The sequence below is a fragment of the Ursus maritimus genome, unplaced genomic scaffold (assembly GCF_017311325.1).
Source record: "Ursus maritimus isolate PB19 unplaced genomic scaffold, ASM1731132v1 scaffold_31, whole genome shotgun sequence".
Taxonomy (NCBI): Eukaryota; Metazoa; Chordata; class Mammalia; order Carnivora; family Ursidae; genus Ursus; species Ursus maritimus.
Window position 1 is genome coordinate 19,619,618 of NW_024425675.1, and position 13,929 is coordinate 19,633,546.

The following is a 13,929-nucleotide window of genomic DNA, read 5'->3' on the forward strand; positions in this document are numbered from 1 at the left end:
AGCACACAGATACACTTTTTAAAAAACATACTTTATCTCATCGTATACTTCCTCCTATGACATTTTGTGTCCTTTATTCTGAAGGAATAGCATAAAATACAGTAAGTTTATAACATAAGTTAATTTAGATTGACAACAGTTTATAAGTGAAGAAAACTATATCCTGTAGTGATTTCCCAACAGACTTATACCTACCTCAATAATGAATTTTTTGGTATTTAACATACACTTGGTAGCAGTTTTCAGTCCTGCTGAGACAGAACACATCAGGGACTTAGAAGTCCGAAGAGCTTAGAATTGCAGAAAGATTCCCAAGTGCGGGATGAGGAAGCAGAGCTTAGCTTAATTTCAGTTTTCTTTACTAGCTGCCACAGGAGGAATTTCTCTTGGGATTCAGTATCCAGAAAATTTGACTTCTCCTGAAAATCTGTTATATTTGTGTCTTGAGGATGTGTGAGGCTAGGAAGGGATTGTGGCTTCCTCTAAGGAACCAAATAATTGACTCACGTCTTCCAACAGTACGTGCGTATCTGTGGGCTGTGCTTACATCTTCACTGTTTTCTGACCTATCTTTTCTCCCTTATCCTATTTCCCTTTACTCTTTCATACTGTATCCATTGTGGAAAGAAGAGGGGATATGTAAGTGGCTCGATAAGCATATGAGTATGATCTTGAGCTGCATTGCCAGGAGTTTCAAATCCAGTCAGAGGGAGACACACCAGATTCTCCAGATCCCAATCTCACCAGAATTTGTTGTTAGGTATACACATTCTAAGACAAAGCATCTTACACCAAATCAAAGGTGTTAGCAATAGTACACTAGCAGAATGCTCTACTCAAATGAGTGATTATGATGTCTATATAGCTCCCACTCTGCCTCATCTTCCTCCCTTTCTTTTTCTTCACCTTATGAGAAATCTGTATTTGAATAGAACTCTGAGTACCATGGCTGCAGGAAAATGCTGGTGTTCTGTGAGGGTGGCACTCTGATTCTTGAGTCCACTGCTTAAAATTCATCGTCCTTGGATTTCCCCTCCACATTACTTTGTGTCTTTGTGGACGCATTTTTTACCATATTCTGCGAATGTGTTGACTCTAGATGGATTGCAAACCTACCTGAAGGCACATCTTAGTCATCCGTGTAATAACTGCAAGGCTTATTATAGTGGTATGCACAAAGCAACACCTCAAGACTGAGTTGTTTCTGATTATTAATATTGTGGTGTTTAAGGAGACTTGCTAGGAAGGGGTCCAATAAATACCATTCAGTGAGGGACCCCTGGGTGGCCCCGTCTGTTAAGCCTCCGCCTTCGGCTCAGGTCATGATCCTGGGGTCCTGGGATCCAGTCCCACATGGGGCTCCGTGCTTAGCAGGGAGCCTGCTTCTCCCTCTGCCTGCTGCTCCCCTGCTTGTGCTCTCTCTGTCAAATAAATAAATAAAAATCTTTAATAAATAAATGGAAGCGGAAACTAACAGTTATTGAATCTACTATGAGTCACATATAATTTTTTTTCTCGTACAATCCTCATGGTTCTCTCCTAAGGTAGAAACTGGGAAGAAAAGGAAAAAAGGGAAACTGAGCTCGGCTTTCAGGCTCTCGGTAGACAAGCAGGAGGTGGAACGCAGTCTGATTTCAAAGGAAGCTTTGCATCCCCCTGCGCTTCTTTGCATCCTTGGGTGCAGCACCAGCTACGGGTTTTCAGTTTCCCTTCGCGATACCGTTCCTGCACACACACCTGCACTCCGCATCAGAACGCCGCCGGTGTCGAGTCAAGATTTCCGGCAGGAGGCACCCTCGTCGGGTCACACCCTAGATCATAACCAGCTGCCCCCAGCCCAGCATCCCGCCACTCGGACAATTAACCACGCGGCTCGCGAGCAGCCGGCTCTGCTCGGTCGTTCCTCGGCACCGCCCCGCCGCCTCACGGCTCCTCTGATTGGACGTGGCTGCGTCTGGCCGGCCAATAGCGCGGCGGCGGCAGGTTCCCGGAAGTGGCGGCGCTGCGGGGCCAGACCTCAGCTTCCGCGGGCGGCGTGGGGACCGGTCAGCCGTGCTGTGCCGGCGCTATGAGTTCCTTCATGGGGCAGATGGCCGAGTATCCAACCATCTCCATAGACCGCTTCGACAGGGAGAACCTGAAGGCCCGCGCCTACTTCCTGTCCCACTGCCACAAGGGTGAGTGAGCGCGGCGCGGGCGGCGCGGGCTGCGCGGGTTCTGGCCTCGCCGGGGAGCCGCCCGGGGGGGGGGTGCTCGAGCGGCGGAATGCAGGCTTCGGGAGGCCGGGGCCGAGTCTAGCAGGTGCACCTTGTCCCAGCCTAGCTTGTCAGCCTCTCTGAGGCTTTATTTCTTCATCCGTACGACGGGACAAAACCGAAACTTGCGCAACCACCCGAGCCAGTTTGACCAGGCGTAACACTTAGGTTCTTTTGGTAGCTCTCCTAGCAGCGAATAGTCAGAGGTCAGCGAGGATTATTACTTACTTCTTCCTTTACATCTTCGCTTCCATGTTATAAAGAAGACGAGTTTCAGATGAAATTTTGCCCTCCCCTCCCCCACCCCAACATTTATTATCAAGCAAGCGCGTGCGCACACAATCAAACATCCTGTCCGAAAGCTCCATGAACTGCAGGCTCCCGCTCCTTTTAGGTGTTCTGTCCACATCCAGTATAAAAGTTTCGTTTAAGGTGAGGCAGCCAAAATACTAAGATTTCACAGCTGCGCACAGTTAGGGATTAGGCCCTATTGATACGGCTTGGTGGCTAGAGGCTCCAGGTGAGGCTGGAGTGTCTCTAAAAGGGTCTAGCCAGTCTCCAGAGCTGGAGGAGCGCTCAGTCTGCAGCTGTGGGCCATGTGTAACATCTGGTGTGCCCAAGTTACTGCCTTTGGGAAATGCCTCTTTCTTGCTCTAACCTACTATTTTTCTCTCTTTAATGAGGAAAATCTGGACTTCCTCTCTCGATTTGCTAAATAGCACTGTGAGCCTCTTTGAGGGTCTTTCTACTTATTCTCCAGAATAAGGTTTTTGGTTTTGGGTTTTTTTTTTCATTGTGAATCTCCTGCTGGGTGAGAATACCTCTGTTTTGCCTTTTGTCTTGAGCCTCACTGGAGGTTTTTTTTGTTTGTTTGTTTTTGTTTTTTTTGAAGAGAGAGGGAACACAGGGGGAGTGGGAGAGGAAGAGGCAGGCTCATAGCGGAGGATCCCAATGTGGGGCTCGATCCCATAACGCTGGGATCACGCCCTGAGCCGAAGGCAGATGCCTAACAGCTGCGCCACCCAGACGCCCCCTCACTGGAGTTTTTTTTTTTTTTTTTTAAAGATTTTATTTATTTATGTGACAGAGAGACAGCCAGCGAAAGAGGGAACACAGCAGGGGGAGTGGGAGAGGAAGAAGCAGGCTCATAGCGGAGGAGCCCGATGTGGGACTCGATCCCGGTAAGCCGGGATCACGCCCTGAGCCGAAGGCAGACGCTTTAACGACTGCGCTACCCAGGCGCCCCCCTCACTGGAGTTTCTGAACTCAAAATGTGCTAGCCTTGATTGAAGCGTGGCGTGGCGGCTTGCCCTTTATGTTTACAAGCAGAGTTTGGAGGAGGAATCCACCTAAAGGAATCTGAAATTGTGATCGTTAGTTTGTACGTTAAGCAAGAAACCGACTCCCTATTATTGAGCAGTTGATAATAACTGTTCCTGTTCTCTAATGACATGTGAGTCTGTTTACTCAACCAGCATATAAACTTACCGAGGGCAAGAACTCAACTTCTGCTTTCAGAAATTTCCCACATTCCTTACTGGTAGTTTTTAATGTTTTTAAGAAACAGATTTCTTTGATGTGCTGTGGACTTAATTGTGCTCCCCCTCACCACCCCTCCCACCCCCAATTCGCATGTTGAAGCTTAAACCCCCTATGTGACTGTATTTGGTGACTGGGTTTTTAGGAGGCAATTAAAATTTAAATGAGCTTATAAGGGCAGGGTCCTAATTGGTTAGGATTGATGGCCTTATAAAAAGAGCAATAGAGATTTCTTTCTCTCCACACACACACACTGAAGAAAGCCCATCTGCAAGCCAGGAGGAGAAATTTCACCAGAAACCAGCCTTTGGCTCCTTGATCTTGGAATTTAGCCTCCAGAACTCTAAGAAATTTTGTGGTTTAAGCCATCCTGTCTGTGGCATTTTGTTATGTCAGCTGAGCCGACTGATACAGAATATCTGACAAATCTGTGAGCTCTTTGGTAGAAAAAATCACATAAATGCATTAACATCACATTTCGGTAGAACATCTCATCCCATGGCCCACTCAGTCGTGTTCATGGACCATCTGGAACCCGGTGCTCTGCTCAGGACAGGTTTTGCTAAGCATCAGTAAGGCCTGGAGGACAAGAGGGACCCATGGCCTGAGATAGTGGCCCAGGGTTGGAGAAGACCCCTTTAGGGGACAATTTACAATGACTTAATCTGGTCCAAGAAAAGGGAAACGGCCGTGGAAAGAAGACTGTGGGTGCAGTCCTCGCAGCACCAAGTAAAATGGCCCGGGTTCTCGTGCCTGGCAGTCTTGGAGGGGGCTGGGCTCGTCCTGATTAAAGCAGCTAGAGTGCTGCCTGCTGATTTAGTTCAGGAGTATGGAGCCGAGTCCTGATTCAGTCTCTTTTTTGCCATGGCACAAATTGTTTGGAAATCCCAACTGAAAGTTCTGCCCTGGGATGCCCCCATAGGCCCTAAAAGCCTGGACCAGGAGTGCTCTGAGGAGATTCACCGTCCGAGGGGGCAGGCACATGTCTGGTCAAGGTTTTCCTTGGGGGGGTGGGGCGACTGCGTTGTTTTCTCTGGAGTTAAGGATCACCACGGGCAAGTTGAGGGCGTGTGTGTGTGTGTGTGTGTGTGTGTGTGTTAATTTGAATAATTAGGATTGGTTTGATTCACCTAAACTGAGAAGGTGTGGTTATTGCTATCTAGTCCTTCCCATGCTGGAGATTCAGAATGCATTAGGATGCACCATACGTTTAAAGGCCATCTTTCTATATCTGTTACTTTGGAGGGCTGCGAAGTGGGCCTGTGTAGATAGAAATACCGCAGTCACAGCAGGCTGAGAAGAGAATGAAACTCTTCTTATGCCGGCCTACGCCTGAACTAGTTCCAGATGGACTAACTCACATGCCTGGAACTGAATGGGTCACAGAGAGCGGGGCACGAAGGATGGTTGGATTAAAATGAAAGAAGAACGTAAAGGAAAGTGCTGGAAACAGTTCTGAAATGAGGGTCTGGTACTCATTCTTCTGTGGCTACTCAGAGCAATTTAGACCCTGTCCTAAGATGGAAGGGATCATTCTCCTTTTAAATGATGGCCGGAGATGGTCAGCTTTTGGTGGTTCCTGTCCTGTTTTCAGATGCATTTGTCACCTGTGGAAGAAAGAGCCAGTAGCCCACACGAATTAGTTCTCTTATAAACCTCGTGGCACCTGGGGGTTCAGTTGGTTGAGCGTCCGACTCTTGGTTTTGGCTCAAGTTGTGATCTCGGGGTCATGGGATCCAGCCCCATGTCGGGCTCTGTGCTCAGCGGGAGCCTCCTTCAGGATTCTCTCCTTCTCCCCCACCCCCTACTCATGCGTGAGCATGCTTGCTCTCTCTCTCAAATAAAATCTTTTTTTTTTTTTTAAGATTTTATTATTTGACAGAGAGCAAGAAAAGGAATATAAGAAGGGGGAGAGGGAGAAGCAGGCGTCCTGCTGAGCAGGGAGCCCGATGCAGGGCTCAATCCCAGGACTCTGGGATCACGACCTGAGCTGAAGGCAGACGCTTAACGACTGAGCCACCCAGGTGCCCGTAAAATAAATCTTTAAAAGAAAAAGTGAACCTCTCATATATTTTCTCATAAAAGGAAGCTTGAAAAGAATAGGCAACTATTTGCTTGGCCTAAGGAATCCTCTCCAAAAAAAATGTGCTTATGATTTTTGATTCTTTTGTTTTAGATCACATGAAAGGATTAAGAGCCCCTACCCTGAAAAGAAGGTTAGAGTGCAGGTAATTTATTTTGCTAATTATTTGTGTGTGTTTTTAAGTAAACGGTTTAATTGAGCTCTGACTTGTACACAGGAAAGTACATGCATCGTAAGGGTTCACAGTCAGATGAACTTTTACAGGTGAGCATGTCTGTGAAGTTTCCTCCCAGATCGAGAAACAGAATAAGACCAGTGTCCCAGAACAGAGCCCCATTCCTCCTCCTGGTCAGTCCTTATCTCCCAGAGGCCACCTGCATTCTGACTTTTTGTCCTTTAGGTTTGGTTTTGGCTGGTTGTGAACTTTGCATAAGTAGAATCATACCGAATAGACCTGACTCTTTGTTCTCTTTCACTTAACGTTCTGATTATGGGATTCCTCGTGCTGCTGGGAGCAGCAGTAGTGTGTTCGTTTTCCTTTCTCCCTGTGTGTGTTGTTCTGTCGTGAAGATAATCCTATGTTTTTGGATCTTTAAACTACTGCGTTCTTTTCCCGTAGCCTGCTTTTGCCTCAGTGTCAATTCCAGATTCTCAAGATATGTACTGGAAAGGGCCCTGCGGACCCTCTAACTTCTGACCAGTGGATGTCAGTCTTCTCTGCAAAGTGCTGTCACTAGTCTGTGTTCGTGATAAGTGGTAGCCGGTATTCATTGAGTACTTACGTATATGCCAGGCACTGTGGATTGATTAGTTGGACAGTTTCTTTGGGTGCCTGTGATGAGTCAGACATTGTCCTGGACGTGGAGGGTATAATAGTAACAGCACAGATGAAATCCCTGTCTTCTTGGAGCGAACATCCTCTTTAGATCCTCTTGATAATTTTTTGAATAGAAACCATTATTATTTCTATTTTGCAGATGAGGAAACTGAGGAACCAGAGAGGTTTAATTAGTTGCCCAAGGTCACGCAGCCAGTAAGTGGCAGGACCAGGATTTCAACCAGGTCTGTCTCATTTTGGAGCCTGAATATTAGTTATCTATTGCTGCGTAACAGATTACCCCAAAACTTAGTGACTTAAATCACTAATCATATGTTCTCTTTCTCAGTTTCTATGGGTCGGGAGTGCTGACAGGGCACAGTGGGGGTGGCTGGTTCCTGCCTGGCTGGGTGTCCTGTGGGGGCTGTGATTATCTGGAGGCCCATTCATTCAGTGTTTGACACCAAGGCTGAGAAAAATCAGGCAGCTGGGGCTTTTGGGCATCTCTCTCGCTAGAAAACTCTTCAGTATGGTAATTGCAAGGTAGCTGAACTTCTTAAATGGAGACTCAGGGCTTAAAAAGTGTATGTCCCAAAGGAGAACTAGCACGTAGCCATGTTGCCCAGGAGACATAGCCTCCAAAGTCCTGCGACCTTCCTTCATCGCATTCTGTTGGTTAAGGCAGTTACCAAGACAGGTTGAAGGGGAGGTTAAAATAGACCCCTCCTGTCAGTGGAGGGATTTCTGTATCCATTTTGTAAACAGAGCGTGTATGTTTGGGATATAGATTAGTATGGCCATCTTTGGAAAATATGGTCTACCACAGACTATATTCTTAACCTCTAACCTTCGCTTTTGAACAAATTCAAAAGCACCCCACCCCTTTCCCTTCTCGAGAGGTAGCTTCATTTGGTGGTATCTTTCCACACATACCTGATCATGTACAAACGTGTGTCTTTAAGAGTGATGGGGGACACCCTTTTGAGGAAGTCAGAGGGCACAGTATTTTCTGTCATCTGTTTCTTTCCCATTGTCCCTCTGCATTCTTTTTTTTGTTTTTGTTTTTAAGATTTTATTTTTAAGGGGGGGGCTCCTCGGAGGCAGTCTGTTAAGCGGCTGGCTCTTGATTTCAGCCCAGGTCATGATCCCAGGGTTGCGGGATTGAGCCCCACGTGGGCTCCGTGCTCAGCAGGGAGTCTGCTTCAGATTCTCTTCCTCTCCTTCTGCTCTTCCCCACTCTGCGTGCAAATGTGCGTGTGCTCATTCACTCTCCCCCCTTCTTTCTCTCAAAATAAATAAATCTTTTTAAAAAATTTATTTTTAAGTAATCTCTACACTGAACGTGGGGCTCTGACTTACAACCCCAAGATCCAGAGTCTCACGCTCTACCGACTGAGCCAGCTGGGTGCCCCCCCCTTTGTGGTTTTGATGGGACCTAGATAGTCACAGGTGGTGGCATGTGGGGACCTGCTCCAACACTGGTTGAGCCAGCTCAGTGTCTGAATGATTTGAGATAACTGACAGATGATGAAATGTATTTTCTGGTCACTCAGATGGCTCGTTGTGGATTGTACTAACACACCTTTTCTAACTTTCTTCCTTTCAGCTTGAAGGTTTGCTTATACTGTTCACCTGTTACTAAAGAGTTGTTGTTAACTAGCCCGAAGTACAGATTTTGGGAGAAACGAATCGTAAGTTTTATTTTTTGAATGACACTAATTCTTTTTCTCAAGGGGAAATATTTTTCGAGGTTGATGAAACAATGCATTGGAATTATTCAAAGCCCAGTTCCTCCTACACTATATTTATCCATATTAATTACAGTACTGATGTTTAGTCTTTGTAATTCATCAGTTTAGAAGAGGCCAACATTTTATTGTTGCATATTTGTTTTTCTTGTCCTTCAACGGTTTGATCTAGGGTCTTAGTTTTGTTGGTTTAATCTCATGAACCCTTGCTAAGTTGCATTTTAATACTTCAAAGTGTAAAATGTTTAACCCAATCGATAAATCCTCTTATTTAGGTCATGACATAGTTTAGGGAAAATGAACACATCTAATGGTTACGATAAAGGGATAACAACTAGAATAAAAATAGAGTGGACAACTCTGAATCTGACAGAATAAAATGGATCTGTCCAATGGAAAGCAGATAGTAAAGGGGAGAAACAAAAGAATGGCATGGAGAATGTAAAGACGCCAGGAAAAGTTCTATTATAACAGTAATTACTAATTAGTTTTCTAACTAATTTTCTAGCTAATGATTTTCTCAGTTTAGGTTAAGGGGAATAAAGAAAGTTCTAACAGTCTTCATCTACAAGAGACTTAGATAAAGCAAAAGGATAATTGCAAGTTGAAATGGAAATAAAAAACAAAGGAAAAGATGTACTAAACGATTAGAAGCTAAAAATGCCAGAGTGGCTAGTTTTATATCATACAGGATAGACTGGAAGGCAAAAGGAGATCTTGTTTCAAAGAGGATGTTATTTACTGTCAGAAGGAACAACGGATCCAGAAGGTATGAACTTAACATGCAGTTGACATAAAGTAATCACTGGCCCCGCAGTGCTTGATCAGAGAGTGGGCACCGCTGGGGGATACGGTCAGGGTGCACTGACGGTCAGGGTGCACTGCGTGGATTAGACCGCCAGTCACTGTGGGAGAGTCTGAACAAGTGTCACGGTCTGTTTGAGATTTGCCTGCTGCCAGCTCTCAGCTTTCACATCCTCTAAAAACCAGGGCCACGCACTGCTACCCTCTCTCGGGCCGTGAAGAGCCACTTCCTCCCAGCTGGGGCACTGCTCTCCTCTCCCCGGAACGTCCCGCAGTGTGGGAAGTACAGTGTTTTCATACCCTGCTGGTGCAGTGTGACACAGTCAGCCTCGACCTCTGACAATAATCGGATGGGGTCCATCCCCACTCCCCAGAGTGACCCAACACCAAGGCTATAACCTCAGCCTCGTATTAGGCCTGAAGTTGCCGTGGGTCTGCCCGGCCAGCAGTCGGGAAGTTGAGCTGAGAAAGAAACAGAGAGGGGCAGAGATGGTCTGGAACCCACAAGGACAACCTGGAACCCCCGTCTGTCTCTCACTCCTCCCAACCTGGGTAGTGCTGCAGCTCCCCGTTGCCACTGAGTTCCACACTCCTGGGCCAGGCCTTCGAGAAGCTGGAGGGGATACGCAGCCGAAGGTGGGGTTGCTGCGGTCCTGCCCCGTCTGCAAGCTGAGCCAGCAGGTCAACGTCCTGCGCTGTTAGAATTTCCAGCACCCTTCAGCGCATTAAGAAAGGGCTGGTGGTTGACTTTGGCCTTCCAGATCTCACATAGGTGTTTCTTGTGGCCAGTGCCCACCTGGAGGTGTACGTGGAAGGGACTCGTAGGACAGTTCCGGCTCAGCTAAGCTGGTGGAGTACGAGGCCACCTCACAATCTCAGGGAGACCAGGCAGCTCAGCAGTTGTAGCTGGGGCACTCCCCACACCCCTCTCAGAAACCAAAAGAGGAAGGAGGCAGGAAATAAGAGAGAGATTGGAAGGGCATAATTAATAAATGTGAACTAGAAGCAATCCGAGGCACCCAAAGGGAAAACAAGATCTTTGGTAGACATGGAACATTTACAACAATTGACCACGTACCGCGCCACAAAAGAAGTAGGAAATGCTAGTGATCTGTCTAGGACAGATGGTTTTGAGGACGATGCAATGATGCTGAGTCGCAAAGGAAAGGAGAGCTCCGGTCACCCCATACATACGGGAACTAAATGCATATAATAAGCAGCCATTAGGTTAGAGAGGAAATTGTGAAGAAAAACGTGTAATACTTAGAACGGAGGGACAGTGAGAACACATGTCCAAATGCGTGTGACGCGGCTAAATTAGCGCTTGAGGGGAAATTGAGACCGTTAAGCACATTTGTTAGAAAACAAAGACCAGAATTACGGGGAATGAGTCTTCAAATCAATAAGAAGGAAAAGGAGCAACAAAGCACATCTAAGGGTATGTGAAAGAAGGAAATAATAAAGGTCGAAGGACAAGTTAGTGATACAGAGACCGGCGGGTCACAGAAAATGGAAGATGAACAAAAGTAAAAGCTCATCTTCAGAGGAACAGAGCTAGATTTCTGCAAAGATTAAAAAAAGAAGATGCATATAAAAATACAGAGTGATGAAAGGAAAGTAGCTATGAATAGCAGCAATGCATTTTTTGAAAATTAATGATCATATATTTGATATTTTAGGCGAAGTGGGTAAATACCTGGATAAGTAGGAAAATACCAGATTGAGGCAAGAAAAGTGGAAAACTTGAATAAGTAAACATTGAAGAAATTAAAGCAACTTAAAGATCTCTTTTTCAATAAAGCCCCAGATCCAGATGGTTTTATAGGTGCATTTTACCAAATGTTCAAAGGACAAATAACCCCCATACTGGATGAGTTTTTGTGGGATATGGTAAAGAGAGAAGCCGCTCAACCTTGTTGGCAGAATCGATAACGATAGTGCAAGGAAGAGAACAGCCATTTCACGTACGAGCACGCGAACATCCTGATTAGGGTACTAGCTCACCGAAGCTCACAGTAGTAAAAAAGTGCATGGTGAATACAGTACGTGTTTGTTCCAGAATGTGAGGATTTTTTTTTTTTTTTAAAGATTTTATGTGTTAGAGAGTATGAGCTGGGGCTGGGGGGTGGGGGAGAAGCAGACTTCCCACCTAGTGGGGAGCTGGACTCAATCCCAGGATCCTGAGGTCATGACCTGAGCTGAAGGCAGACGCTTAACAGTTTGCTGTGGCCCGAACCTGTGAACTAGGCCAGGGCCTGGGGATGGATCCAGGCTGCGCCCCTGCAGCAGGAAACCTAAGCCGAATAGCACAAGAGCACACGCCAAGTGTTTCCCAGACTCAAGTTCAGACGGGGGAGGGAGTGGGAGCTCGGGGATGGGCAGTTGAAGGGGAAAAAATTGCATGCATGGAAATAGGACTGCCGAGTCAAAGCGTAGGTGAGTTTAGAAGGCATTTAATGCACGTCGCCACGTCAGCCACGGGAAAGGCTCTACTGTAGCTCAGTCCTGTCCTCAAGCTGCTAAAACGTTTAGTATCACAAATCGGAAATTATTACTCAGAGTCTCAGTAACTTCTAAGTCCTTTTTCTGTGTTTGAGATGGCAAAGGCATGTAAGTCCATGAAAAACGGTGAAAACAGTATGATGTACATATGGTCTCTTTTTTAATAGATATCCATTGAAATTGAAACTCCTACCCAGATACCTTTAGTCGATGAAGTGTCAGGCGAGGTAAGTAAATATTAAATGTAATTTTAAAAAATTATTATGTAATAATATGATTGTTTTTCGCTGTGATTTTGAATGCTCATCTTACTATAAATGAAAGTTATAGTAATTGGGTGAATTTGTAGGGGAAAAAATATTTGTGTTGTATTTCTCTTCTACATGCAAAGGTAGACTTTGACTTCTGTGTGAATTGTTCCTTTTTAGCATATTAAATGCTAATAATGAGAATTCCAGTTGATATTACTACGTGATGTCATTGTCACATTTATTACGTTTATATAATATTCAGGATATAATTTGGTGCTTAGTGCTTTTGTAGCAAATTTATATATTTGTGATTTTCTCTTTTTCTGAATCATTTTTTACTTAAACAGTATCCAAGTGGATCCAATATATTTTTTGTCCTTAAATTTAGAAGCGGGTACTTTTGTGAATATATTGTTTAATAATATGATTATGGACCTACCTTTTCTTTATTTTTTTACCTCACATTCTTCCTAGAGCCAGGAAGTATTTTCCTACTTTATGGTAAATCTAGTTAATATTAGTTCCATGGCCTGGTTATAACCTGCTCTGTGGACGCGTCGTCTACCCGGGATCAGGCAGGGGCTGACTTTTCACAACTCCTCTCTGGAGAAGATCAGGCATGTGAAGTGTAGCCCTCATCGAGTTGTTCACCAAGGGGGACTGCAGGGCAGGTGAGGGTGGGTTAAAAAGGACGGGGAAAAAGGATAGCCTGAAGGTTCCTAAATGCTGTCCTGACCTCACTTAGCTAACACTAGACTCCTCCGATTGCCTCACTGCCTTGCCACCTATGTTGGTGAAAACTGGGCACAGACAGCAGGCAGCTCCCGTTGATCAGAGTCTGGCTGTCCCACTCTGGTCCTTTATTTATTCTCATGCGCTCTGGCTCCGTGTGTTGTGTCTCCAGCGCTAACCACAGGACCCTTGCTCTAATGGGGCCATTGGAATGAATGACGTTAGACTTCTGGGAGGAATTGCCATTATCAGGTAGCGAGCTGGTGTGTCCAGAGCTCTGCCCTAAGAGGACAGTACTCTGCAGAATAGTGACTTGGGGCCAGGTGACATCAGGCTTTTTTTTTTCCTTTTCTTACTGATTTCCTCTCTTGCTGTGGCCCAAATAACATTCCATTGTATGGATAGACCACATCTTGTTCATTTGCTCGTCAATCGATCCACGTCTAGGCTGTTTGTACTCGTTGGCTAGTGTGAACAATGCTGTTGTGAACATTCACATCCAGGGTTTTGTGTGGATGTCCATTTTCATTTCTCTTGTGTGTGTAGCTCGGTGTGGAATTGCTGGGTTATACTGTCACTGTGTTTAACGGTCGTTCAGTGGGTTAGGATTCCACTTGTCTCCAGGATTTGGCGCGTGAGGAAATGAGAAAAGGCATACCACATTCTGGAGAAGTACTTGGATTTGTTCTATTAAGGAGAGCTGGGTCCTGACGATAACTTCTATTATTATTATCTTTTCTTTATTTTCTTTTTAGAAGGAAGAGATTGTTGTGACTCTCCTACCAGCTGGTCATTGTCCAGGATCAGTTATGTAAGGGGGCTCATCTATTTTGCCGTTTCATTATGCATAGATATGTATTGTATTTGTAGAAGTATGTTTTTAGGGTCTAGAAAATAATATGTGTAAGGAGATTATTTCTTTAATATGTAGATGGCAATTTCTTTCATTTTTGTTTCCAAATTGAACTTGGGGGACTGAGGGGAAGATCAAGTTTGAAATGTGGCTTTCTTACAATGGAAGTCTTCAGTGGCCATTTCTCCATTGGCTTTGCATTTTCCTCTCCCATGGATTTTTCTCTCCAGGAGCAGGAATGATCTCATGTAGTTGAGATCGCTAACGCATTTCAGGGACATCTATTGCAAAGGCAGCAGTATATTCCATTATGTTATTCCCCGCCCCCCCCCCCCCCCCCCCCCC

General features: G+C 45.4%; 1 protein-coding gene across 3 annotated transcripts in view; it reads left to right on the forward strand.

Annotated features, from left to right (window-relative positions):
* The first annotated feature begins 1,983 nt into the window (after window positions 1-1,983).
* The window catches only part of DCLRE1C (DNA cross-link repair 1C), a 34,274-nt gene continuing 22,328 nt past the window's right edge, over window positions 1,984-13,929 (forward strand). The window contains exons 1-6 of one of the 3 annotated variants that reach the window (XM_040645380.1): window positions 2,119-2,177; window positions 5,971-6,022; window positions 6,855-6,939; window positions 8,301-8,385; window positions 11,916-11,975; window positions 13,487-13,542. In XM_040645380.1, coding sequence (XP_040501314.1) covers window positions 13,541-13,542 — 2 coding nt within the window. In that variant the 5' untranslated portion in view covers window positions 2,119-2,177; window positions 5,971-6,022; window positions 6,855-6,939; ... (1 more) ...; window positions 11,916-11,975; window positions 13,487-13,540. Of the gene's footprint in view, window positions 2,178-5,970; window positions 6,023-6,854; window positions 6,940-8,300; window positions 8,386-11,915; window positions 11,976-13,486; window positions 13,543-13,929 lie in introns of all 3 variants that reach the window. The other 2 variants (XM_040645379.1, XM_040645382.1) reach the window with 2 other exon arrangements.